Source organism: Urtica dioica, chromosome 12 (assembly GCF_054948205.1).
Source record: "Urtica dioica subsp. dioica isolate 48M chromosome 12, U.dioica_male_clone48M_v1_H2, whole genome shotgun sequence".
NCBI lineage: Eukaryota > Viridiplantae > Streptophyta > Magnoliopsida > Rosales > Urticaceae > Urtica > Urtica dioica.
Window position 1 is genome coordinate 9915424 of NC_142767.1, and position 27248 is coordinate 9942671.

The window sequence follows — 27248 nt, forward strand, 5'->3', positions numbered from 1 at the left end:
CGCTCCAAAGTCAATAATCCAATTAGAGAATGGACAACAAAGAGCCGTTCCTGTTAAATGCAATGAAGTATCGTTGGATGAGTCTTTTGCCAAGAGTGATAGACGGAGTTGATTGTAGTGGTCGGTAGCGTATGGATTAGAGTGGTCTTGAGATGGTCGAGCGGCTTTGTTTTTGCAAGACATTGATTTCTATTGATTTGATTTCGCTTGAAAGATTGAGAGACCAGACTGTGGGACGAAAAAAAAATGGGAAACAAAATATGAGGAAAATCTAAGAAAAGAAGAGGGGGAAAAAATATTAGAAAACGCAAGTCAATATATGCAGGAAGAGAGAAGAACATTGCAAAATATCACATAAAAAAAAGGAAAAGTTGTACAAATTAATCATTTGAAATTTATTGATTAGCAAAATAGTCAAAGTTTCAACTTTTCAGCAAAATAGCCAAAATTACGGTTTCAAAATTTTTTTGACAACTAAGATTAAAATTTTTGACGATTATTATAAATAATTTATCATTTTCAAAAAAATTAATCTTGGATAAAAAAAATTATGAAAACCAGATTACTGCACATTTTGCGTATTTCACTAAATTAAAATAAATTTTAGCTAATTTGTAAATTCATAATTTTAAATTGACTATTTCGCTAAGTCACTTAAAAAAAACGCAATATGAGAGAGATGTGACTTTACTACTCTGATACCGTAATAAAATAATAAATTGGGAAATTGATGATTTATTCTATCGACAATGCCTGTTATATATAGGCGTACATGGCTGTATAATGTGACTGTATAATAACATAACATAATAAAAGGAAATAATTGTAGCAGGATCTTAGGAAGTAATTGATACAAAGTGAATATGGCAACTTTATTGTTTAACAAGCACTATGCTCCGAAATAACAAGGGAACTTTATTGTTGTTTGGGAAAGTTTAGATATGCAATAAAATAAATAAAAAATTCAAAAATATATAAATTATAAAAATATGTTATTCAACACAAAATATTTTTGGAAAGATTTAGATAAATCCAGTGACAACACTCTAATTTTTAATATATATGTTTAATTTTCCCGATGGTATAATATAATTATTTAAAAATCTAAAAGACAAATTTATAATTATACCCGAAGGTGAGTTGTGAATTGTTTTTAGATAAATAATAAACCTTACGTCTTCTTTTATATATATATATATATATATATATACATATATATATATATATATATATATACATATATATATATACAGGGCCGGCCTTTGGTATAGGCGAATAAGGCCTGTGCCTAGGGCCCCAATAGGATTGGGCCCCAAATTTGAAATAATCCAGTTAAATATAATTCAGACTTTTTTATTAATAAAAAAAAATCCAAAAGATTCATCACCTTCGACTATTCTTCCGCCTCACTTCTTCTAAAAAATAAGAATAATGCCAAATAATTAATCCCGAGGAAGAGACCATAGAAAGGAGAAGAGAAGGTTTGTTTTTGTACACTTTTTTCTTATTATTTAGCTTTCCTGCTTCTCTGATTGCTATTTTTTTTTATGGAGTCTGTCAGTCTGATTGCTTTATATGTGATTGGTTTCTTCACTGACTGATAAAGACATATCCCTGGTAGCCATTGATTTTTTTTCTATATAATTTAATACATAATCATTGTGTCAATAGGATATTGTATTTTCCAACGACATTGACTATTGTATTTTTCAATTTTAATTTTTTTTTTTTTTTTTGCTTTCTAGGTGTGTTATATAGGTTAAAAATTACACAGATTGTACTTTTGAGTTGCTATAGAATTCATTGAGCAGATTTAAAGGTATTTTATTTTATTTTTTTTGAAAAAAATGTATTTAATTTTAACTGTGGATACTTTTGGGGTACTTATAGTATGTTGTAGTTATAATTATAATTTGTATTTCCTTATGCTTTTGAATGTCTTATATAGTTATTTTTAAATGTATTGTTTTTAGGAGTTAATTTAATGAGCGGTTTAGCTACTCTGTCTATTGAAAAAGATATGGTCGAGAAACTTGATTATACGAATTTGATTAGTACTTTTGCATCTAAAAGTGCTAGAGGTGTTATGTTTTGATAAATGAAAAACTTGATTATAATTTTTTGGTTTATATTTAATTTTGTATTGTTATCAAAAGACCCCAAAATGTTTATTCGCCTAGGACCTCGGATGAGTTCGGGCTGGGGCCCTGTATATATATATATATGTGTGTGTGTGTGTGTGTGTGTGTGTGTGTATTGTGTGAGGTGGTGTATATCGTTAAACACGTATGGTCGTGTTGTTTTTCGTTTGGTGTGGTTCACAGGTTTTTTTCTGGTTGGTATCTCGCATGGAAGCTCCATGTACATCTTAATATATTCGATGTTATCTAGATTTTCTCCTAATAACAATTTGTATATAGTATATTGAAGAAAACGTAACCCTAGGTTATTTATTGACCTTTCCGCCTCTATAAAGAATGATCTGAATTTGTAAAACGAACGGGTGAGAATACAGGGATAATGTTAATTTACGCAAAATCAGCCAACGCTACGGACTCATATATCTGCTAATAATTACATAGACAAGCTGAGTTTTCAAGTACTTGTATTATATATGAGGAGACAGAGACGCTATGTCTTGCTGTTGGTTCATCTTCCTCTAAATAACACAGTAAATAATGCAGAACAAAAAGCGGATGGGCAAATAGAGCAAACATATGTAATATCCCCATGACATACGAGCACAGTTTGCGATACAAGGACAGCACTTATACTTACTAAAGTTTTAATCAAAGTGGCAAAAGCAAAACATTCAAACACTCAAAATAAGTACATATTATAAATTCGTAAATCAATGCTACGCCAAGAACACGTCTGTAAGAACCGAGTCGGTCTCCAACGACGACTTCAACAACTTCAATCCCTGCATATAGACAATAAAATGCTTAAATTTACTAAAATAACCGTGAAGATGAAATGTCAATTGATCCTAAACTTTAAGGTGAAATCAACAGAGAAGCATTCATTACTATTAAATGCAAGATGGAATGTGAAACGAAACTCTAACTACCAATCAACATGCATACAAAAAAATAAAAAATAAAAATAAAAATAAGAAGTCCCGATCTTAATGTTTCCAGAAGCAGTCTCGTACCTCTTCCATGCCAACAGAAACAGTCTTCTCCAGAAGACAGCCAACATCCTTAACATTAAACTGAGCGAGTACATTTATGACCGACAAAGTTGACAGTGGTTTCACTTCCAGATTATTCATCACCATGTAAGTCACCACATCCTTCACAAATCCGCCTTCTGTGGACCACCCTACTTTGGCTTTCGGTACCGCCACATAGTTCACTTTCGTGCTCATCACACAGAGGCATCTAGGGCATGTCGCTGGATACTCATCGGACCCATAATTGCGACAGTTTTGACACAGATAAAGCTTCTTGGAACCATCCGACGTCGCGTCTGCGTTTGTGAGCGACAAGATCGTCGGCGATGCCGTGACCGACGACGCGGGTCTCAAGAGAGTGTCCTTACACACTTGTGGCTGAATGTACGTGTCGTTCAGGTCTCTGAAGCTGTCGTACAGTGCTCCTATGGTACCCACCATGCCGTTGCTTGACAACAGCCTGACGACAGTTCCGACAGGAAGAGACAAAAGAGTGAAGAGGAAGTCGGCGAAGTCCTTGCCTACTTCAGCGAAAACTACTCTCTTGCTCTTCGGGTGTATCATCAGTTTGATACTCATCATCTTTTTCTCAGCGCTTGGTTGGCTCATTTTTTTTTTTTTTTTCTCTTTTAGGGACACTAGCTAGTATGTCGTTAAAATGTTCCTGCGTATAAAACATTGAAGTGTTATTTATACTGGCTACAAAGTGGACGAGTTTTGGTTGGAATTTTAAGAGTCGAATTTTAAGCTTTTGATAGCTTTTGTCAGACATCACGTGTGCCAGATGGAAGTATCGTCTTCCATGAGCCACGAAAATTGGTCAGGCGATTTCCGACACTTGATGTCAAAGATTTTTCTGACGTAGCTGGTGGGAAGTGAAGAGTCGTTGAATTCTTTGCAGTCTCATTTGAAGAAAATAGAAAACAAGTGTGAACAGCTAAGGTTGTGTTTGGTAGTTAACTCAAAAAGTTTTTTGTTTTCTGTTTTTTAATTTTTGTAGTTGTATTGAAAAACTGTTTTGTAGTTGTTTTCAAAAAGTTGTTTGGTACAGTTTTCATTTTTGTTTTTGAGAAAGTGAAAAAACTGAAAAAAGTGTTTGGTATAGTTTTCATTTTTGTTTTTGAAAGAATGAAAAGAGAAGATGAGGAGAAAGAGGAGAGAAGAGAAGAAATTTTTTTTCAAAAACACCTTTTATTTGTTTTCAGTTTTCTTTACTTTTTTCCAAAACAACTTCAAAATTTTTTGAAAATTTTTTCCGAAAACACTTTACCAAACATGTTTTCAATTTTTGTTTTCAATTTTTTCAACTCAAAAACTAAAAAATAGTTTTTGAGTTGCTTACCAAACATGCCCTAAAGAATTTGATGGGAGAAGAGGAAGAGTTTTCTTTTAATATTTTTCCCAAGGGTCACTGACCGGTATGTGATGCAGCACATACTCTGCAAACAACCATTTAAAAGCGAATTGATTTTCGTAAGCGGATATGCGCTTACAGGGTTGACGTGACTGAATATATATATTAGCTTATACATTTTTGTGGGCCAAATTATTTTCAATATAATATACGCATTTGCATCTCCATGTACGCTACAGTTTTCATAAACTCGTTGTTTGCCAGTTAACTCACAAATTTTTATTTTTTATTTTTTAATTTTTGTAGTTGTACTGAAAAATTATTTTGCAGTTGTTTTCAAAAAGCTGTTTGCTACAGTTTTCATTTTTGTTTTTGGAAAATTGAAAAAACTGAAAAAAGTGTTTGGTATAGTTTTCATTTTTGTTTTTGAAAAAATGTAAAGAGAAGATGAGGAGAAGGAGGAGAGAAGAGAAGAAATTTTTTTTTTTTTTTTTTTTTTTTTTTCCAAAAACACTTTTTATTTATTTTCAGTTTTCTTTACTATTTTACAAAACAACTTCAAAATTTTTTAACAAAATTTTCCAAAAATTTTACCAAACACAATTTTCACTTTTTGTTTCCTATTTTTTTAACTAAAATTTCCTATTTTTTTAACTAAAAAACACTTTTTGAATTGATTACCAAACAAAATATTAGTGTTCTGTAAAAGGCTGAAATAGTTTGCCCAATTAAACTCTAAAATAACACCACATAATATTATGTCAAATAAATTAGTTTAATAATTAAATTTATAATAATATTAAATATTATGAAATAGTCCCAAGCCAGCTAAGCCTCGACCAACTCTAGATCTAGACTTCGGCCAAAAACTCTTAGACGTGAGCAATTACTTCCTCGAGGCATATCAAATGTCAATTTTACCCTCATGCCTCCTTGGCTTCTTTATAAATAGCTTATCCCACTGCGATTCAAGATAAGCTTTCTAATATTTTCATTTTTGAATTCCTTGTCCTTTTGATTTTGTTCTTGTTTTCCTTATTTGTTGGGTTTTAGTATCAAACTCCTTGATTTGTTTATTTACATTTGTTGATGACATAATTCTTTTGGAACTTTATTTCATCATCAATTCGAACAATTCAATTATATATTCTAATTTTGCAAATTAAAACTACAAGATAGTAAATTTAATTTATCGTTCAAATATTTCTTATTTTTTTTCCTCTAATTTATATTGTTGAGGATTGTATTTAAATAAGATTTTTTTTTTTTTTTGCATAATTTCTTTTGAGATATCCTCTCTCTCTCTCTCTCTCTCTCTCTCTCTCTCTCTCTCTCTCTCTCTCTCTCTCTCTGCTTTGACTTCTGGTTCCTGAATTTTCATCTAGAAATGTTAATTATTTTTTTTTAGGTTTTATTATCATAATCTTTGAATCTTTTGATTTACATTGTTTAAATGAAATTTTCCTTTTCTAATTTCATATGATGATCAATTTAAATCATTTTGTCATGGATTCTCACGGATTGACATTCCGATTCTCATCATTTAGTTTTAAAAAATTCCTTTTTTTATAGATTATAATTACTAGAATAATAACTTTGATTTACCACTCAAAGTGTTTTTTTTTTCTCTATTTAATATATATGGTCGATGATTGAAATTTAAAAAATTATTTTGCATGTTTTTTTTCATTGAAGATTTCGTTTTCATGATTTCGTCTTCTCGTTCTCGTAGTTTATTTTAGGATTTACCAAAAAAAATCTATGTAAATTATTATTATTAGAATAATAAATTTAGTTTACAATAGAGAGATTCGTAAGATAGGTGAAATTGTTTAGTGTGTGAGCAGGTTTTTTTTTCTTTTCTAATTGTAGTGAATTTTGAATTAAAACGGGGGTAAATTAAAAAGCACCGCGATCAAATTTCAAAAGATAAACATTTAAATGTTATTTTTTTTTATAAAAGGCTCCTCAAAATAATAAATGATAAAATTCAAAGGCTTAGATTACAAGAATAGCGCAAAAGAAATTAAAAAATTTATATAAGAAAAAAAATGAGAAGTGGATTTCTATTCCACAAACACGTTCTAATTAAAAATTCACATTTCATGAAGAAATCAAGAGAAAGTTGATGCTGTTTGGGATGCCCTTGGCAGTGAAGCCTGGGTCACTAGTTGGTCTGAGCATAGAGCTCGGTGTCAGACTCGAGCTCCACGTACTCGGGCGCAGGCCTGGGCCAACCATAACGCAACTTACGCAATTGCCAGGGGCCCCATAAATTTTTTAGGGTTAAAAAGCCTAAAAACATTAATATTCAAAATCAATGTTAACTTTTGAAGGCCCAAATTTGGTGATTCTATTAATGATTGATTACTTTTAAATAGCCCTGTACATCGGGTTGGGTTATTCGGGTTTGTATATTTCATGAACCCGACTCGAAATCTTCGGTTTGTCATTTTTATAACCCAACCCAAACCGCTTATGGTATTGAAACCAAACCAACCCGAACCGATATTAATCGGGTTGGTTTGGTTTTATTTATTTGGGTGGTTTAAGTCGGGTTGTTCAGGTTAATTTGTCACAACAAAGGTACAAAATAGAATCGTTGAATCAAATTCATAAAAAAAACCATGCAAATACTAGGAATAACTAAATTATGTCTCATCTCAAATTTCACACTTCATAAAAATCTAGACCTCGTGAAAAATTTGTAAAATAAAAAAAAAAAATGAGTTGTTGAAACTAATATAAATAAGTCTTCATGATCATATTGAGTCTACTTATATTATTTATTCGTCAACTGTCGTGAACATAAAGATACATCTACAAAATAATTAATTAATTTAAAAATGCATTTATATTTTTATTTTGAAACCATAAAGCATATGGTGTATTTTTTATTTTACCTTGATAACATTTTTCATTTTTTTAGAAATTTTTATTTTATTTTAACGGGATCGGGTTGGTTTGGTTCAACCCAATCTCATGACGATCAAAAACCAAACCAACCCGAAACACTTGCGGGTTGGGTTGGTTTCAACCCAAAAATTTTCGGGTTGCAATGGGACGGGTTAGAAAAGAGTGCGGTTTGGTTTTGGTGATCGGGTTGTTTGGTGTGTCGGTTCTCATGAACACCCCTACTTTTAAACATAACATTGGGCTTTTTTTTTTTTTACAAGAAATACAAAGCCCAATTTTGAAGTGGAAACGTTAGGAAATGATAAAAAGAAAAAAAGAGTTGCGCCGTGTGTGTGTGTAAATATATAACAAAAAAAAGTTGCATGATCAGCGTCATAGTTGTTTTAGTTCTGATTCTGAGGAAAAGAAAGAAAGAGTACGAAGTTCGAATTGGAAAAAACTTTGTTTGTAAAAGAAAATAGAGCTACGATTTTGGGACCATCGCAAATTTGGGAAAACAAAAAAAATCCGATTCTTTCTTTCCTTATTTTTGTTAGATGGTTTGATTTTTGCAAGAAATTTTTCTTAGAGACCTTGGATTAGTTGGATTTTTTTGTGTTAATTTTTAATTTTGATTATATTATTTTTTCAAAATATATCATCGTTTCTTTGATAGTTTTCAAGGGCCTAATTTTTTTATTTTCGCCTAAGGCCTCGTAATGTATTAGGTCCGCCCTACTCAGGCATTCCCTGCTTTGGCCTGAACCTCCAGCTCACAGTGGATCGGTTTGGGACGAATCTGGTGCGATCCAAATGATGGTGGTGATCTTGTGGGTCTAGATCTTCTGCCACCATGGGGTATCCTTCTCGAACCCTCTTCCACCATGCTTGGAGCTCAGTGTCGTTTAAGACACAAGATTCGATGGCCAACCAAATCTCGAGCATGTCCACAGCGTAAGGGTAGTCCTCTATCACCAGGCTGACAAGTCCTCCGCTGCCACTCAGCTGCCTGTTGGAAATGGCTCCAGAACGGCCTGGGTATTCAACCAATGACTTGCGAGTTGGTGGACCTTAGAATCGTTGACCGTCATGTAGGCTTTTGCCAGCTGCCATATCGTTGCCACAGGGTATTCCTCGGCCGGGGTGTAGACTTCACTCCCGTCACTGAGTCGGTCATCATCAAGATGTGCGAGGCTAAGCTCGATGGCCATGGGCTTGAGAGCTCCATTGTCTATAAGGAACATTATGGTTATTCTGGTGGCATATGTTACTCATAGAATTCGCTAAGATCAAACGATCTAGTCGGTATTCCGAGAATAGAGATATCCAGCATAGGGTTCGTACCCACAGGTCCGAGAACTCATGAATGTTAAGGAGCGAACGTTCATATTAACAAAGAACGGACCCTATTACTCAGAACTTCGAAGAGAAGAGAATACAATAGGTTTAAAAGACTAGTCGGACAATAAAACACGTGTAACAAATAATCAAAATGCTCACCTCAATGGTTAACACCGAGGATAGCACATATAACCACCCGCTCTTCATAAAAGAGAGTGGGGATCAAATAACTGCCATAGGACGTGAGACTGATTACCCCACGATCCATATCACTCTCTCACGGCATCCATTAACAAATGCTAAGGCTCCCAGACTTCTATAAATAGAGACATCGACAAGACCAAGAGGCAGATGGTCGACACGGGAAAAAGAGGAACTAGTTATATCTTCGTAGAACACTCTCATTTACATTGCTCTCTTGTATTAGATTCGTCTTTATTTAGAGAAAGTCTCGCCTAGAACCCGAGAACCTCCGAGGCTACGTACTCGAAACTCAGATCACTTCGTGAGATAGGTGTAACCAATTTTTCAGGTTAACAGCATAGATCTTCGAGTCCGTCAAGTTGTTGATCCGCTCAGATATGGCATCAGCGAGTCGTGAGTGGTCCAGTATGAACAGCTTGCTGCCGTCCAGAGCCTCGGGAAAGTTCTTCCCTTCTAGTTCCTTCTCGATGTGGTCGTGATCTTCCTGCTTTGGTCACCGTACACGCTCTCATTTAGCTTGCTTGTCGGCGGGAATTCCTACGCATCAAATTGGTTTATTTCTCTTCGTTAAAGTTTTGTCACAGATATTGAGTAACTTTGGTTAAACAAGAATATTCTGAGGATTTAATTTTTTTATTTTTCAAAAGTAAAGTTTACATAAATGACTGATAAAATTTCGATTAAACATTCAAATTAACATTTTAATTTTTTTTTCTTCTAAAATTACGGTGGCCTTCTCATCGGTTGGTTGCTGGAATTTCGTATAATCAAATCATATCTCATCCAAACGACTAACATTTTTATTCTTCATTTTGTCGGAATTTGATCTAATCATCAAAGGCCTCAATCAGAAATCTGCCAAAAACTAGATAAGTCCGTTGGATCATCTATGATAACTTTAGTAGCAAGTTATCGTGTCAGACTATTCGTCACACCAAATTTGTTGTAAAAATTGGTGTGGGTTGGAGCACACCTTCACTAAAAATGTCACTTCCCACATTAATGTAGTGTAAGTTGGAGATGGTCTTATCGGAGCTTGTGTCAGTGATAGTGAAAGAGAACTCAAGAGGCTATAGTATATCATCATTCAAGACGAAACCAAGATAAATTTGGCGAACCGTCTTTTCCATTTTCGCATTTAGCTTGTTTATTGCTTGTTAAGATCAGTTTTTTTTTTTTTTTTTTTTTTTTTTTTTTTTTTTTGGTGTGGAGTGGGTCATCTCATCATCGTGATAAATGATTCATTAAAGAAACAAGCTAATTTCATAATAAAAGAATATTATTTCATAGTAATTCCCTTGATTACATACTTCTTTCATAAAGAAGATTATAAGAGCTTCAATACATTTCATTTTCATGGAATGAAAACAATAGCCGAGCTCAACAATGAACCTTTATTAAAAGATTACATTGGAATTGATAGGGCGCAATGCCAAACTTACTTTTTTTTTTTTTTTTTTTTTTTTTTTTTTTTTTTTGTATTTAAACATTACAAATAATGATTATTTAAATCTGGCAATTCCGTCAAGAATCGAATAACAGAATCAACGGTATTGGCGGCCGCGAGGCTTCCATAAATGTCGATGACGTTAACTCCGTCTTGCTTTCCGGCGATATCTGATAAACCTCTGATTACTATAACTGGGTACCCGTTTGATAAGCATGTCTGGTTTATTAAAAATAATAAATAATGTTATGAGATAATATGTCTAATTAAGAATAAAATAACAAGGAGCTTATTCAAGAAAAAATAAATTGAAATAATGTACTCACTTTTCAAAAAAAAAAATTAAAATTGTCATTTAATTTTACTAAAGAAAGTGCTACACAATGTATTGCGGGCTAAAGTCTTAAAGAGTTAAACCTTAGAAAAGGCCGGCCCCAAATAATATTTGAAGAATTTGTTGTAGATAGTCACTCGCTTAGGCATGTTTGGTAAGCAACTCAAAAACTGTTTTTTAGTTTTTGAGTTGAAAAAATTGAAAACAAAAATTGAAAACATGTTTGGTAAAGTGTTTTCGGAAAAAAATTTCAAAAATTTTTGAAGTTGTTTTGGAAAAAAGTAAAAAAAACTGAAAACAAATAAAATGTGTTTTTGAAAAAAAATTTCTTCTCTTCTCTCCTCTTTCTCCTCATCTTATCTTTTCATTCTTTCAAAAACAAAAATGAAAACTATACCAAACACTTTTTTCAGTTTTTTCACTTTCTCAAAAACAAAAATGAAAACTGTACCCAACAACTTTTTGAAAACAACTACAAAACAGTTTTTCAATACAACTACAAAAATTAGAAAACAGAAAACAAAAAACTTTTTGAGTTAACTACCAAGCAGTTTTTTTTTTTTTTTAAATAGCTCAACAAGTTTAAGTAAATTAAATTGACTAAAGCAGTTAATTTAATTTATTTAGGCCGGATAGATTATTTTTTTAATAAAATAAATTTTTTTCTATTTTTTAAAAGGAGGGTGCGCTTTTGGACTACTGACCTAATTGTCTCATAATTAATATTTTTCTATTTAAATCTAATTTATTTAAATTCAAAAAAGTTATATAAGCATTTGAAACTAAATAATTAATAATATAGTAAAAATTATAAGTTGGTAAGAAAATATCAAAACTTGCATTTTCCAAAACGAAATTTAAACCGTCATTAAAGTATGGCCTATGATATGAGTATTGACTCTTATAGATGAGTCATCATCCACTATAAAAAAAATATTGATAAGAGTAAAAAAGTAAAAAAGTTATTGAAACGTTTGCACAATTTTTTTTAATTTTTTTTTTATTAATTTACTTATTTTAGAGTTTAGACAAATGTTAATTATTTTTTAAATCCATTAATTGACTATTCAGCTAAAACACCCTATAAAAATATCTATGACCCAGTATATATTACTCATCTGGTTTAAGAAAACCCCAATTTTTACAATGAAAAGGCCTATTTTTTTTTTTTTAATAAATTAAGCAGAAATTAAGTATAAGCCCGAGTTAAAGTTACTAACCATTACCACAGCATAGCTTTCCATGTCCGCCGAGGAAACTTGGAAAGTGTTGAAAAGAAAATCCCTGAAAGCTGCATTGTCGACGAAAATATCTGCAGTTGAGCCCTTAAGCCCCACAACTACCTTTGGCTTCTCTTCCAGACAAAAACTGGCATTAACACACTGTCGTAGCTTCATATCCTGAAATTGCCCCCAAAAAAATACACACACACACACACACACACACACACACACATATATATATATATATATCAGGAAGAGCACTATCTTAAACTAACAAAAATATTCAGATAGCTATAACCACTTTGTGTATTAAGTTAAAGTTAGAGATAATCAACAAAAAAATTCCGTTCATATCTTTACTTTGATGATGAATTGCACATTTTGAACTCGTATATGGTTAATTTTTAGCAAGTATTTTTACAGTGAAGCAGTAAATGGTTTTACTAACAATAAATAATAATAAAAAACAAGTATAACTGTCATAGATTATCATTTTTATTTGTTTGTTTTATGAAATACCTAGTGATATTGATACACACGCAAAAGTAATTATAAGCTTGAAATGTACAATTTTTTAATCCTTACAAAATATGAACGAATTTATTTTAGAAGGTTAAAAGTACTAAAAATAAAGTAGAAGGGTAGAGAGGTGAACGGAAAAAATATAAAATTTAAAGAGTAGGTATAGTTACACACTACCTAGTAAATGTGAAAAATAAAGAGAGAGAGAGAGAATTAATGATCTGACCTGTAATTTGGAAGCGATGGTGAGCCAATTTTGGTCAACCTCAGCCCAAACCAGTGGCTGAGGATTGTTTGGTTCTCCAGATTCTGAGTAGAGTCTCTCAAAATTGAACCCAATGTGTCCCAATTCATTTTCACCTCCTTTTGGCATACCGTACTCTTTTACCTCCAACCCTGCAATATCACTACTATCTACCGTCCCATTTGGGTTCTGCCAATCATAAATCAACCAAATTGTATCATGGTCTAAATCGTCAATCTTTTAACATGAGTTATAAATGTTCCCAAAAGACTGTCACATTTCATTATTAGTCATGTTAATTAAACCTAATTATACCTCACAAAATTGTTACTTTCAGCCATACAAAAATAGGTGACTTGTCCAGCCAATAAATCATGCAATTGGTTTGAGATACATGTAATCTCATTGATAATAATAAATAAATAAATACCAGCCAATCCCAAATGCCAGTGTGGATAAAGTGGGAGGGAATGGTAACATCGGCGATGGACATGGAATTGTTGAGATTGCCAGCGATCCCAAAATGAAGGAATCCACGAATGTTGAACTTGTCAGCCATTTGTTGTGTCGTTGCAACTGCGTTCATCTGTGGCGGGTCATCATCCGTATATTAATATTGTTAGCATACTTATTAACTTATCATTATCATGTACAAAAGTTGCTTAGTCTTAAACTTTTTATTATCTTGTTTATTTAGATTCATTTTTTTATGTATTGTTAGACAAAGACTTCACAATGTAACCCTAAAGTATTCAGGTTCTCTTTTTCTCGTTTCTATCTCACCTCATTTCTCTTTCGCAAAATTATCAGATACATCCCGATATTGATATTAGTTTTCACTTCCTTTAAAAAAAAATATTAGTTTTCACATTTTTAGTAGGAATACATATTACATCTTATCTGATTTTGTAAAGATGTCTATTTTACGAATTTCATAAAATAAAGAAGTGTGAATAGTTTTATTTTTATTTTTATTTCAGTTTTTGCGTCATGACATTGCAAATCAATCTGGGTTTGATTTGTTAAAGTGATAATGATGTTATGAAAATCAAAAGAATAACTTAAATCGAAAACTCTTTAAACATTTATAAAGCAAGAATTTTAGAAGAGAGAATAGAGAAATATAGAGAGTAAATTGTAGAGAGAAAATGAAAGAGTGAATTGTAGAAATTGGGATGGATTTTCCCTTCATCATACTCATGTATTTATAGTAAAAATTTGTGTACATTAGTCAATAAGTTAGGTGTAGAGTAATTAATTATTTACCCATACTTTTTACTTTTGAGCATACCAATTATTTACAACACTCCCCCTTTGGGATGCTCATCGATACATTTATGTGTTCATTCTGCCTCGTTAAATACCTTACAAGGAAAAACCCAGTCGGATAAAAATCTCAGTAAAGAAAAAAAGAGTACAACTATGCAAAGCTTCCCCTGATGCAGACATAGGTGCGTCATTTCTATAAATCTTGCAATTTACGCATTCAAATGTCATGAACATGTTTTCTAAAAGTTGAAGTGAGGAGCGCCTTTGTAAGGAGATTATATGAGTTATCACAAGAACGAATATACTGGATGCTGATAACATTGTTCTTCTCTATCTCTTGAGTGAACGAAAAGAATTTTGGAGGGATGTGTTTTGTTTTATCAGTCTTGATGAATCCTTCCTTCATTTGAGCAATACATGCGGCATTATCTTCAAAAAGTCTGATGGGGTCCTCGATTGTTGGAAGACCACTGTTGGCTCTCATATGTTGCATCATTGATCTCAGTCATACACATTCACGACTTGCTTCATGTAGTGCTATAATCTCCGCATGATTTGATGATGTGGCAACAAGCGTTTGCTTTTGAGAACGCCAAGAAATCGCAGTCCCTCCATACGTAAACACATATCCAGTCTGAGATCTCCCTTCGTGTGGATCTGTTAAGTAACCTGCATCTGCATAACTAATCAAAACTAGTTTTGTCTTGTTAGGATAAAATAATCCTAAATCAAGCGTTCCTTGAAGATAACGAAACACATGTTTGACCCCATTCCAGTGTCTCTTTGTAGGAGCTAGGGTGAATCTTGCTAATAGATTAATTGCAAAAGCTATACCTGGTCGAGTGCAATTAGCAAGGTACATAAGGGCTCCAATAGCACTGAAATATGGTACTTCAGGACCAAGAATCAGTTCAGATTCCTCACATGGACGAAATGGGTCTCTTACCACATCTAGGGATCTGACAACCATTGGAGTATTTAAAGGATTTAATTTATCCATATGGAAGCGTTTTATCACCCTTTTTGTGTAATTTGACTGATGCACAAATATTCCATTTTTCACGTGCTCAATCTGTAAGCCAAGACAATATTTTGTCTTCCCAAGATCTTTCATTTCAAATTCTTTCTTTAAGTAAGAGATTACTTCTTTGATATCGTCATCAGTCTCAATGATGTTTAAATCATCAACATAAACATCGATGATCACACACACGAATGTTGTTTTCTCAACGAATACGCAGGGACAAAGAGAGTAATTGACATAACCCTTTTGTATTAAATATTCACTTAAGCGATTAAACCACATTCGTCTGGATTGCTTTAACCCATATAAAGATCTTTGTAATTTGATGGAATATTTTTGTCTAGGCTTTGAACTAGATGCAGCATCTTGAATCCTTCAGGGATCTTCATATATATTCGAGTATCTAGCGATCCGTATAAATAAGCTGTGACAACATCCATGAGATGCATATTTAGTTTGTCATGTACTGCTAGGCTAATTAATTATCTGAATGTAATTCCATCCATTAAAGGGGAATATGTTTCTTCAAAATCAATTCCGGGCCTTTGAGAAAAACCTTGGGCAACAAGTCGAGCTTTGTATCTCACAATCTCGTTTTTCTCATTTCTCTTTCGCACAAATACTCATTTGTATCCAACAGGTCTCACATCTATAGGTGTGAGTACTATAGATCCAAATACCTTGCGCTTGTTAAGCGAGTCAAGTTCGGTTTGAATTACATTTTTCCATTTACTCCAATCGTGTCTATTTTTACATTCAGTAACAGACCTTGATTCGAGATCTCCATCATTTTCATCCATGACATCACATGCCAGACTATATGAGAATACATAATTGATTTAATCATTTGGATTCCATTGTATACATGTATTGGCAAAATTAATCGAAATTTCACGGTTTTCCTCGTTTTGTATTTCTGGAATACATTCCTCCATTTTGGGGTCATTTTTTTTTCTCTGCTCCTTTTCTTTTCCGCGGATTTTTATCTTTGGAACCGAATTGTCTTTCATGCTTCAGGCGTGTTGTGACTTCATGAGTGATTTTATTTTCAAATTGTCCTTTTGGGACATCAATTTGCGAAGGAGCATTTGCAGCTGGAATGTTTAGTCACTCTCTTAGTGTCGTAAACGCATCAGGAAGCTGATTTGCAATACCTTGCAAATGACAATCATTTCCACTTCTCCTTCACAGTCTTTTGTGTAAGGGTCAAGATGCAATAATGTTGGTACCGACCAAGTAATTTCCCTTTCCAGTTGGTTTCTTTCTCCCCTTTATACTGGGAAATTTTCTTCATCAAAATGACAATCAGCAAAACGTGTTGTAAAAACATCACCAGTTTGAGGTTCTAGATACCTAACAATAGATGGACTTTCATATCCTACATAACTTCCAAGCCTTCTTTGAGGTCCCATCTTTGTTCTTTTAGGTGGTGCTATAGACACATAAATAGCACATCCAAAAATTCTTAGATGAGATATATTTGGTACTTGACCAAATGCAAGTTGCAAAAGGGAGTATTTATGATATGCACTTGGTCGGATGCGAATTAATGCAACAGCATGCAATATTACATGACCCCATATTGAAGCATTGAGCTTTGTTCTCATTATCAATGGTCTAGCAATAAGTTAGAGGCGCTTGATTAGTGATTCAGCTAGACCATGTTGTGTATGTACATGAGCAACAAGATGTGTAACGTCAATCCCAACCAACATACAATAATCATCGAATGTTTGGGATGTAAATTCACCAGCATTATCGAGCCTGATTTTCTTAATTGTATGATCAAGAAATTGAGTTCGTAATTTGATTATTTGAGCAAGTAATTTCGCAAATGCCATATTGCGAGTTGATAACAGATAAACATGCGACCATTTGCTAGAGGCATCTATCAATACCATGAAGTATCGAAATGTACCAGAAGTAGGGTGAATAGACCAACATATTACACCTTGAATACGTTCAAGGAACGTAAGTGATTCTTTTTCAACTTTTCCCGGTGAAGGCCTTATGATAAGCTTTCCGAGAGAACAAGTTTTACATGGGAAAGTATTACTTTGAGGGATCTTCTGGCCCATTAATGGATGCTCATGTCTACTTTCAATAATTCTTCGCATCATAATAGAACCAGGATGACCCAAATGATTATGTCATGTCGTTAAAATTGAAGACTCAATGACTACCGAATTTGATTCTATCGCATTTATATATGTGTAGTTCAATCCAGTAAAGAGCATAGGTAGTTTTTCTAAAATTTATCTCTTTCCAAATTTGGATGTGGTAAGGCACATATATTTCATGGTACCTTCAGTTATAGATTAATTATTAAATCCATGAGAAAATATATCATTAAAACTCAACAAGTTTCGTTCGGATCTCGGTGAAAATAAGACATTATTTATAGTGAATTTTGTTCCATTCGGCAGTGTGAAATTTGCCTTACCAATACCTTCAATTAGATCTACAGGACCTGATATTGTATTCACAAAAATTTTCGCTGGCTTTATCATTGAGAAAAACTTTTTATCATTCAAAATAGTATGCGTTGTTCCACTATCCGCTATGCAAATTTCTCCAGTACCACCCATTTGGTTCGCCTCACAACTCGCTTTTTCCATATGATTACTTCAAATTAAAACAAAATAAAGTTAATGAGGAAGACATATTTATATTATATAATACTAATTTGTTACATAGTCTTGAGAAAAAAAGAAAATATATATTACAGATATTTAAATAGTCAGGTAAAACATTGGACCAATTTGTTTCATTCCTAGAAAAACATACATGCATCATTAATCTATATCACTGAAGTTTTCTGTGAAAGCAGCAGAACCAACAATAGTGTGTACAAGATCACCATCGAAGTCAGAAGCATCAAGACGAGTGGAGTCATCTAAAGGTTCTTGGTCAATAAAGTTGACCTCCATCTCTTTCCTCTTCAAAGATGCTTTATATAGATTGCACAAATATTGAGGAATACGGCAAAATCTAGAGCAGTGCCCTTTTGTGCCACATCTATGACAAACATCTTCATTACCCATAGAAGAACTTGGATATTTTCCCTTTTTGTGGAGGTAACCTTACTGCTTCGTATGATAATCTTTCGTGGTATTGTAAGGATTAGTTATGATTATAGCCACGACCTCGTCCGTATCCACATCCGCGACCATGACCACGACCTCGTCCTGGAATAAAGTTCTTTTGTTTTGGTTCTTCGGAGTTAACGGCGTTTACTTCAGATAACGCTTTTGAACCTGTCGGACGGGATTGGTGATTCTTTATCAGCAATTCATTATTCTTCTCTGCGATTAGAAGACAAGTGATTAGTTTAAAATATTTTGTAAATCCTCGAACACGATATTGTTGTTGCAAGGTTACGTTCGATACATGGAAAAGTGGTGAACGTCTTTTCCAACATGTCATGATCGGTCATTTGGTCTCCATAAAATCTCAGATGAGATACTATTCGGAACATCACAGAGTTATATTCGCTGACTTTTTTGAAATCTTGGAAACATAAAGCGTTCCATTGTTCACGGTATACTAGAAGCATGATCTCTTTTTGGTGAAAATACATGTCCTTCAACTCCTTCCATAGTAAACTTGGATCTCTGGTGGTGATGTATTCACTTTTAAGTCCCTCGTCAAGATGTCGACGAAGAAAAAATAAAGATTTTGCCTTGTCTATATTTGACGAGGCATTTTGCTCATAAAGTGTTTCCAGTAAACCCAAAGATTCCAAATGCATCTCTACGTCCACCTTCCAGAGCATGTAGTTTTGGCCTGTGATGTCTAAAGGACTGAAATCGAGTTTAACGAGATTTACCATGATGATAACTATTATGAAATATAAAATTTCTTAGATTAATGATTAAGGATATATAAGTCTACAACAGTTGTAAGGAATAAAAAGTAATACATGTATCCAAACATTACACAACGAAATAAAATTCATCCGGTGGAATTTCTATGTTAAAAATATAAACATAACAATAAATATGACAATAAAGGCTAGTATTAAGCGAGACATTTTGAGTTTGAACCGAAAAAAATAGTAGGAGATGAGAAAAATATGTATGAGGCAGAAGAAAATTTGAGAGTTTTATGTGGTTAAAAATGAGTTGAATAGATATGTATTTATAAGGTAAAATATAGCAGTTTATAGCCGTTATACTACCGTTGGGTATTTATTAATTTTGTGGCAAAAATAATTGTATTTAAGTATAACAATGTGTAATAAACAATATGTAGATGTACGAGTATTGAAATGACATATCTAATCAAAGTAAAATATTAAGTAGAGCGGTTAAAATAAATTTGCAATTAATAGCATTTTTCTATAAGGTGGCAGAGCCTCCTGCATATAGAAAATTGATATTAATTACAAGTAAGATGTAGTTCACACCACTTTATTATAAGAGGGAAAGCCTTCCATGTCTATAGTATTATGATATGATACATTAACGAAGTTAAAATATTGTAAATCACATCATATTACTATAAGGTGACAGAGCCTTATGTGTATAGTAATCTGCTGTTATATACAATAAATAATAGTTATACGAGTTTTAGTGTTTAGAGTATTATACCTCTAAGTTGATCTTGACGAGGGTGATGATGCTGATAACGTGTTATGAAAACCAAATGAATAACTTAAATAGAAAACCCTTTAAACACTTATAAGATAGAAATTTTAGAAGAGAGAATATAGAGGTATGAAGAGTAAATTATAGAGAGAAAATGAAAAAGTGAATTGTAGAAATTGGGATGGATTTTCCCTTCATCATACTCATGTATTTATAGTAAAAATTTGTGTACATTAGTCAATAAGTTAGGTGTAGGATAATTAATTATTTACCCATATTTTTTACTTTTGAGCATACCAATTATTTACAACAGTTTATTAATTATTATTTGTTGTAAATAATTGGTATGCTCAAAAGTAAAAAATATGGGTAAATAATTAATTACCCTACACCTAACTTATTGACTAATATACACAAATTTTTACTATAAATACATGAGTATGATGAATGGAAAATCCATCCCAATTTCTACAATTCATTCTTTCATTATCTCTCTACAATTTACTCCACATACTTCTCTATTCTCTCTTCTAAAATTCCTAACTTATAAGTGTTTAAAGAGTTTTCGATTTAAGTTATTCATTTGGTTTTCATAACACGTTATCGGCACGATCACTCTCGTCAAGATCAACTCAGAGGTATAATACTCTAAAGACTAAAACTCGTATAGCTATTATTTATTGTATAACACCATATTACTATACACATGAGACTCTGCCACCTTATGGTAATATGATGTGATTTATAATATTTTAACGTCGTTAATGTATAACATCATAATACTATATACACGAAAGGCTCTGCCTCCTTATAGTAAGGTGATGTGAACTATATCTTACTTGTAATTAATATCAATTTTATATATACAGAAGGCTCTACACCTTACAGAAAAATGCTATTAATTGTAAATTTATTTTAACTGCTCTACTTAATATTTTACTTTGATTAGCTATGTCATTTCAATACTCGTACATCTAGTATCTACATATTGTTTATTACACATACTTAAATACAATTATTTTTGCCACAAAATTAATAAATAACCAATGGCTATAAACGGCTATATTTTACCTTATAAATACATATCTATTCAACTCATTTTTAACCACACAAAACTCTCAAATTTTCTTCTACCTCATACATATTTCTCTCATCTCCTACTATTTTTTTCGGTTCAACTCAAAATGTCTCGCTTAATACTAGTCTTTATTGCCATATTTATTGTTATGTTTAATGTTTATATTTTTAACATAGAAATTCCACCGGATGAATTTTATTTCGTTGTAGTAATGTTTGGATTCATGTATTACTTTTTATTTCTTACAGTTGTTGTAGACTTATATATCCTTAAAATCATTAATCTAAGAAATTTTATATTTCATAACAATTATCATCATGGCAAATCTCATTAAGCTCGATTTCAGTCCTTTAGACATCACAGACCGAAATTACATGCCCTAGAAGGTGGACGTAGAGATGCATCTGGAATCTTTGGATTTACTAGAAACACTTTATGAGAAAAATGCCTCGTCAAATATAGACAAGGCAAAATCTTTATTTTTTCTTCGTCGACATCTTGACGAGGGACTTAAAAGTAAATACATCACCACCAGAGATCCAAGTTTACTCTGGAAGGAGTTGAGGGACATGTATTTTCACCAAAAAGAGATCATGCTTCTAGTATACCGTGAACAATGGAACGCTTTATGTTTCCAAGATTTCAAAAAAGTCAGCGAATATAACTCTGTGATGTTCCGAATAGTATCTCATCTGAGATTTTATGGAGACCAAATGACCGATCAAGACATGTTGGAAAAGACGTTCACCACTTTTCCATGTATCGAACGTAACCTTGCAACAACAATATCGTGTTCGAGGATTTACAAAATATTTTAAACTAATCACTTGTCTTCTAATCGCAGAGAAGAATAATGAATTGCTGGTAAAGAATCATCAATCCCGTCCGACAAGTTCAAAGCGTTATCTGAAGTAAACGCCGTTAACTCCGAAGAACCTAAACAAAAGAACTTTATTCCGGGACGAGGTTAAGGTCATGGTCGTGGTCGTGGTCATGGTCGCGAACGTGGATACGGACGAGGTCGTGGCTATAATCATAACTATCCTTACAATACCACGAAAGATTATCATAAGAAGCAGTAAGATTATCCCCACAAAAAGGGAAAATATCCGAGTTCTTCCATGGGTATTGAAGATGTTTGTCATAGATGTGGCACAAAAGGGCACTACTCTAGACTTTGCCGTGTTCCTCAGGATTTGTGCAATCTATATAAAGCATCTTTGAAGGGGAAAGAAAGGGAGGTCAACTTTATTGACCAAGAACCTTTAGATGACTCCACTCGTCTTGATGCTTCTGACTTCGATGGTGATCTTGTACACATTATTGTTGGTTCTGCTGCTTTCGCAGAAAACTTCAGTGACATTTAATGATGCATGTATGTTTTTCTAGAAATGAAACAAATTGGTCCAATGTTTTACCTGACTACTTAAATATCTGTAATATATATATTTTCTTTTTTTCTCAAGACTATGTAACAAATTAGTATTATATAATATAAATATGTCTTCCTCATTAACTTTATTTTGTTTTAATTTGAAGTAATCATATGGAAAAAGCTAGTTGTGAGGCAAACCAAATGGGTGGTACTGGAGAAATTTGCATACCGAATAGTGGAACAACGCATACTATTTTGAATGATAAAAAGTTTTTCTCATTGATAAAGCCAACGAAAATTTTTGTGAATACAATATCAGGTCATGTAGATCTAATTGAAGGTATTGGTAAGGCAAATTTCACACTGCCGAATGGAACAAAATTCACTATAAATAATGTCTTATTTTCACCGAGATCCGAACGAAACTTGTTGAGTTTTAATGATATATTTTCTCATGGATTTAATACTTAATCTATAACTGAAGGTACCATGAAATATATGTGCCTTACCACATCCAAATTTGGAAAGAGAGAAATTTTAGAAAAACTACCTATGCTCTCTACTAGATTGAACTACACATATATAAATGCGATAGAATCAAATTCGGTAGTCATTGAGTCTTCAATTTTAACGACATGACATAATCGTTTGGGTCATCCTGGTTCTATTATGATGCGAAGAATTATTGAAAATACACATGAGCATCCATTGAAGGGCCAGAAGATCCCTCAAAGTAATACTTTCCCATGTAAAGCTTGTTCTCTCGGAAAGCTTATCATAAGGCCTTCACCGGGAAAAGTTGAAACAGAATTACCTACGTTCCTTGAACGTATTCAAGGTGACATATGTGGGTCTATTCACCCACCTTCTGGTCCATTTCGGTACTTCGTGGTATTGATAGATGTGCCTCTAGCAAATAGTCGCATGTTTGTCTGTTATCAACTCGCAATATGACATTTGCAAAATTACTTGCTCAAATAATCAAATTACGAGCTCAATTTCTTGATCATACAATTAAGAAAATCAGGCTCGATAATGCCGGTGAATTTACATCTCAAACATTCGATGGTTATTGTATGTCAGTTGGGATTAACGTTGCACATCTTGTTGCTCATGTACATACACAAAATGGTCTAGCTGAATCACTAATCAAGCGCCTCTAGCTTATTGCTAGACCATTGATAATGAGAACAAAGCTCAATGCTTCAATAAGGGGTCATGCAATATTGCATGCTGCTGCATTAATTCGCATCCAACCAAGTGCATATCATAAATACTCCCCTTTGCAACTTGCATTTGGTCAAGTACCAAATATATCTCATCTAAGAATTTTTAGATGTGCTATTTATGTGTCTATAACACCACATCAAAGAACAAAGATGAGACCTCAAAGAAGGCTTGGAAGTTATGTAGGATATGAAAGTCCATCTATTGTTAGGTATCTAGAACCTCAAACTGGTGATGTTTTTACAGCACGTTTTGCTGATTGTCATTTTGATGAAGAAAATTTCCCAATATAAGGGGGAGAAAGAAACCAACTGGAAAGTGAAATTACTTGGTCTGTACCAACATTATTGCATCTTGACCCTTACACAAAAGACTGTGAAGGAGAAGTGAAAATGATTGTACATTTGCAAGGTATTGCAAATCAGCTTCCTGATGCGTTCACGACACTAAGAGAGTGACTAAACATTCCAGCTGCAAATGCTCCTTCGCAAATTGATGTCCCAAAATGAAAATTTGAAAATAAAGTCACTCATGAAGTCACAACACGCCTGAAGCGTGAAAGACAATTCGGTTCCAAAGATAAAAATCCTCGGAAAAGAAAAGGAGCAGAGAAAAAAAATTACCCCAAAATGGTGGAATGTATTCCAGAAATACAAAACGAGGAATACCGAAAAATTTCGATTAATTATGCCAATACATGTATACAATGGAACCGAAATGATGAAATCAATTATGCATTCTCATATAGTCTGACATGTGATGTCATGGATGAAAATGATGGAGATCCCGAATGAAGGTCTGTTACTGAATGTAAAAATAGACACGATTGGAGTAAATGGAAAAATGCAATTCAAATTGAACTTGACTCGCTTCGCAAGCGCAAGGTCTTTGGACCTATAGTACTCACACCTATAGATGTGAGACCTGTTGGATACAAATGAGTATTTGTGCTAAAGAGAAATGAGAAAAACGAGATTCTGAGATACAAAGCTCGACTTGTTGCCCAAGGTTTTTCTCAAAGGCCCGGAATTGATTTTGAAGAAACATATTCCCCTTTAATGGATGGAATTACATTCAGATAGTTAATTAGCCTAGCAGTGCATGACAAACTAAATATGCATCTCATGGATGTTGTCACAGCTTATTTATACGGATCGCTAGATACTCGAATATATATGAAGATCCCTGAAGGATTCAAGATGCCTGTAGCATCTAGTTCAAAGCCTAGACAAAAATATTCCATCAAATTACAAAGATCTTTATATGGGTTAAAGCAATCCAGACGAATGTAATTTAATCGCTTAAGTGAATATTTAATACAAAAGGGTTATGTCAATTACTCTCTTTGTCCCTGCGTATTCGTTGAGAAAACAACATTCGTGTGTGTGATCATCGATGTTTATGTTGATGATTTAAACATCATTGGGACTGATGACGATATCAAAGAAGTAATCTCTTACTTAAAGAAAGAATTTGAAATGAAAGATCTTGAGAAGATAAAATATTGTCTTGGCTTATAGATTGAGCACGTGAAAAATGGAATATTTGTGCATCAATCAAATTACACAAAAAGAGTGATAAAACGCATCCATATGGATAAATTAAATCCTTTAAGTACTCCAATGGTTGTCAGATCCCTAGATGTGGTAAAAGACCCATTTCGTCCATGTGAGAAATCTGAACTGATTATTGGTCTCGAAGTACCATATTTTAGTGCTATTGGAGCCCTTATGTACCTTGCTAATTGCACTCGACCAGATATAGCTTTTGCAATTAATCTATTAGCAAGATTCAGCCCAGCTCCTACAAAGAGACACTGGAATGGGGTCAAACATGTGTTTCGTTATCTTCAAGGAACGCTTGATTTAGGATTATTTTATCCTAGCAAGACAAAACTAGTTTTGATTGGTTATGCAGATGCAGGTTACTTAACAGATCCACACGAAGGGAGATCTCAGATTGGATATGTGTTTACGTATGGAGGGACTGCGATTTTTTGGCGTTCTCAAAAGCAAATGCTCGTTGCCACATCATCAAATCATGCGGAGATTATAGCACTACATGAAGCAAGTCGTGAATGTGTATGGCTGAGATCAATGACGCAACATATGAGAGCCACCAGTGGTCTTCCAACAATCGAGGACCCCATCAGACTTTATGAAGATAATGCCGCATGTGTTGCTCAAATGAAGGAAGGAATCATCAAGAGTGATAAAATAAAACACATCCCTCCGAAGTTCTTTTCGTTCACTCAAGAGAGATAGAGAAGAACAATGTTATCAGCATCCAGTATATTTGTTATTGTGTAACTCATCTGATCTGCTTACAAAGGCGCTCCCCACTTCAACTTTCAGAAAACATATTCATGACATTGGAATGCGTAAATTGCAAGATTTATAGAAAGGATGCACCTATGTCTGCATTAGGGGAAGCTTTGCATAGCTGTACTCTTTTTTTCTTTACTGAAATTTTTATCCCACTGGGTTTTTCCTTGTAAGGTATTTAACGAGGCAGCATGAACACGTAAATGTATAGATGAGCATCCCAAAATGGGAGTGTTGTAAATAATTGGTATGCTCAAAAGTAAAAAATATGGATAAATAATTAATTACTCTACACCTAACTTATTGACTAATGTACACAAATTTTTACTATAAATACATGAGTATGATGAAGGGAAAATCCATCCCAATTTATACAATTCACTCTTTCATTTTTTCTCTACAATTTACTCTCCATACTTCTCTATTATCTCTTCTAAAATTCTTAACTTATAAGTGTTTAAAGAGTTTTCAATTTAAGTTATTCATTTGGTTTTCATAACATAAACTCATTTTTTGGAGTGGCAGGGACATGAATTTCTGCTATAATTTAGGTCAAGTTGAGTACATTCCATATACTATAGAATCAATTTAAAAAAAAAGTTTAATAGAAACAACAATTATTTTATTTTAATGAATCTCAATGATATCTTTCTTTTTGGTAGCTGAAATCTCAATAGTATATTGTCGGTGTATTATTGTATATAACAATTTGTTGATAACAATATAAAAATACCGTGTTTATAGCATTGCTGAGCTGTAGATTAGATCTTACATTTTAATATTAACCCGATAAATTATCCCAGTGAATATAATCTACGACTTATCAACCGTAGATGATATCAAAAATTTTAAATACGTTGTCAACTAACAAACACAGTAATAGCTATTTTAAGTAAAAACGCACAAAAATCTTACCAATCCAACTCCACATCTTACATAGATGACTCTCTTCCCAGAAACGCTTCCCACTCTGAATCGTCTTCCTAGAAAATAGGAGCGAAATAAATAAGATCAATATTTCTTGTCGTTTAGTTGTAATACCCATAAACAGAAAATACTAAACACGCATTTGAGAATATTATACTCTTCTGTCTTATCTGTGTCGAAAAGCGTACTCATTCTCGGTTGACATTTTTACATTTGTTTGAAAGAATAAACCAGCCAATGAATAAGTGGTACAAAAGAGGAAAATTTCACAGTTGTGTAAAGTGATTTCCAGAGAAACCATCGGAAAGGAAAACATAAAGAATGACATGTATTTATAAGGGAAAGTGTAAATTGTTACCTGAGAGGTCAACGAAAGGGTTCACGAAATCAGCCTTGAATGCCTTGGAAGCAAAGAAGGCGTTTTCTTCAGGTGGATAAACCGTGATAAGGCCTATATATGGTCCTTTACGATTGATCTCTTTTACTATGGCTTTGTTTAGTCTCGATCTTTTCAATGGCAAAACGCCACTTTCAGATTCAGAAACTAAGTAACAACTCAGAAAAACCAATAACCATACCCATTTCGCCATTTTAATCCCCTAAAGTCGTGTGCTCCAGCTCATACACACCACACATTTATACTGACACATACTTTAGGCCAAAATACATTAAAAAACTCACACCAATCTGCTAGGT

At 33.2% G+C, this 27248-nt stretch overlaps 2 protein-coding genes across 3 annotated transcripts; both read right to left on the reverse strand.

Moving 5' to 3' along the window:
- Positions 1–2661: 2661 nt before the first annotated feature.
- Positions 2662–3830, reverse strand: LOC149379012 (uncharacterized). Its single transcript, XM_089603821.1, has 2 exons — positions 3155–3830; positions 2662–2923 (listed from the first exon to the last, which is right to left on the reverse strand). Exons 1-2 carry the CDS (start codon positions 3782–3784, stop codon positions 2858–2860), a joined length of 696 nt encoding a protein of 231 aa, XP_089459947.1. The 5' UTR covers positions 3785–3830; the 3' UTR covers positions 2662–2857.
- A 6402-nt stretch (positions 3831–10232) lies between these two features.
- LOC149379013 (bark storage protein A-like) lies at positions 10233–27248 on the reverse strand. Of its 2 annotated transcripts, none has more exons than XM_089602284.1 (6): positions 26911–27248; positions 26541–26608; positions 13170–13325; positions 12722–12928; positions 11977–12150; positions 10233–10635 (listed from the first exon to the last, which is right to left on the reverse strand). In XM_089602284.1, the coding sequence occupies exons 1-6, from the start codon at positions 27140–27142 to the stop codon at positions 10459–10461; spliced, it is 1014 nt and encodes a 337-aa protein (XP_089458410.1). In that variant the 5' UTR covers positions 27143–27248; the 3' UTR covers positions 10233–10458. The 2 variants fall into 2 exon arrangements, with proteins under 2 accessions (XP_089458410.1, XP_089458409.1); XM_089602283.1 differs by having other exon boundaries at positions 11971–12150; positions 26911–27244.

What these genes read in the sequence shown, in the direction of transcription:
- LOC149379012 (XM_089603821.1), bottom strand. Translation starts at nt 3,784, where the DNA reads ATGAGCCAACCAAGCGCTGAGAAAAAGATGATGAGTATCAAACTGATG. An exon ending in TTTCTGTTGGCATGGAAGAG is followed by an intron (nt 2,924 to 3,154) that starts GTACGAGACTGC and finishes GTCTATATGCAG; the next exon opens with GGATTGAAGTTGTTGAAGTC.
- LOC149379013 (XM_089602283.1), bottom strand. Translation starts at nt 27,142, where the DNA reads ATGGCGAAATGGGTATGGTTATTGGTTTTTCTGAGTTGTTACTTAGTT. An exon ending in CCCTTTCGTTGACCTCTCAG is followed by an intron (nt 26,609 to 26,910) that starts GTAACAATTTAC and finishes CCTATTTTCTAG; the next exon opens with GAAGACGATTCAGAGTGGGA. An exon ending in AAAGCTATGCTGTGGTAATG is followed by an intron (nt 10,636 to 11,970) that starts GTTAGTAACTTT and finishes TTAATAAACCAG; the next exon opens with ACATGCTTATCAAACGGGTA.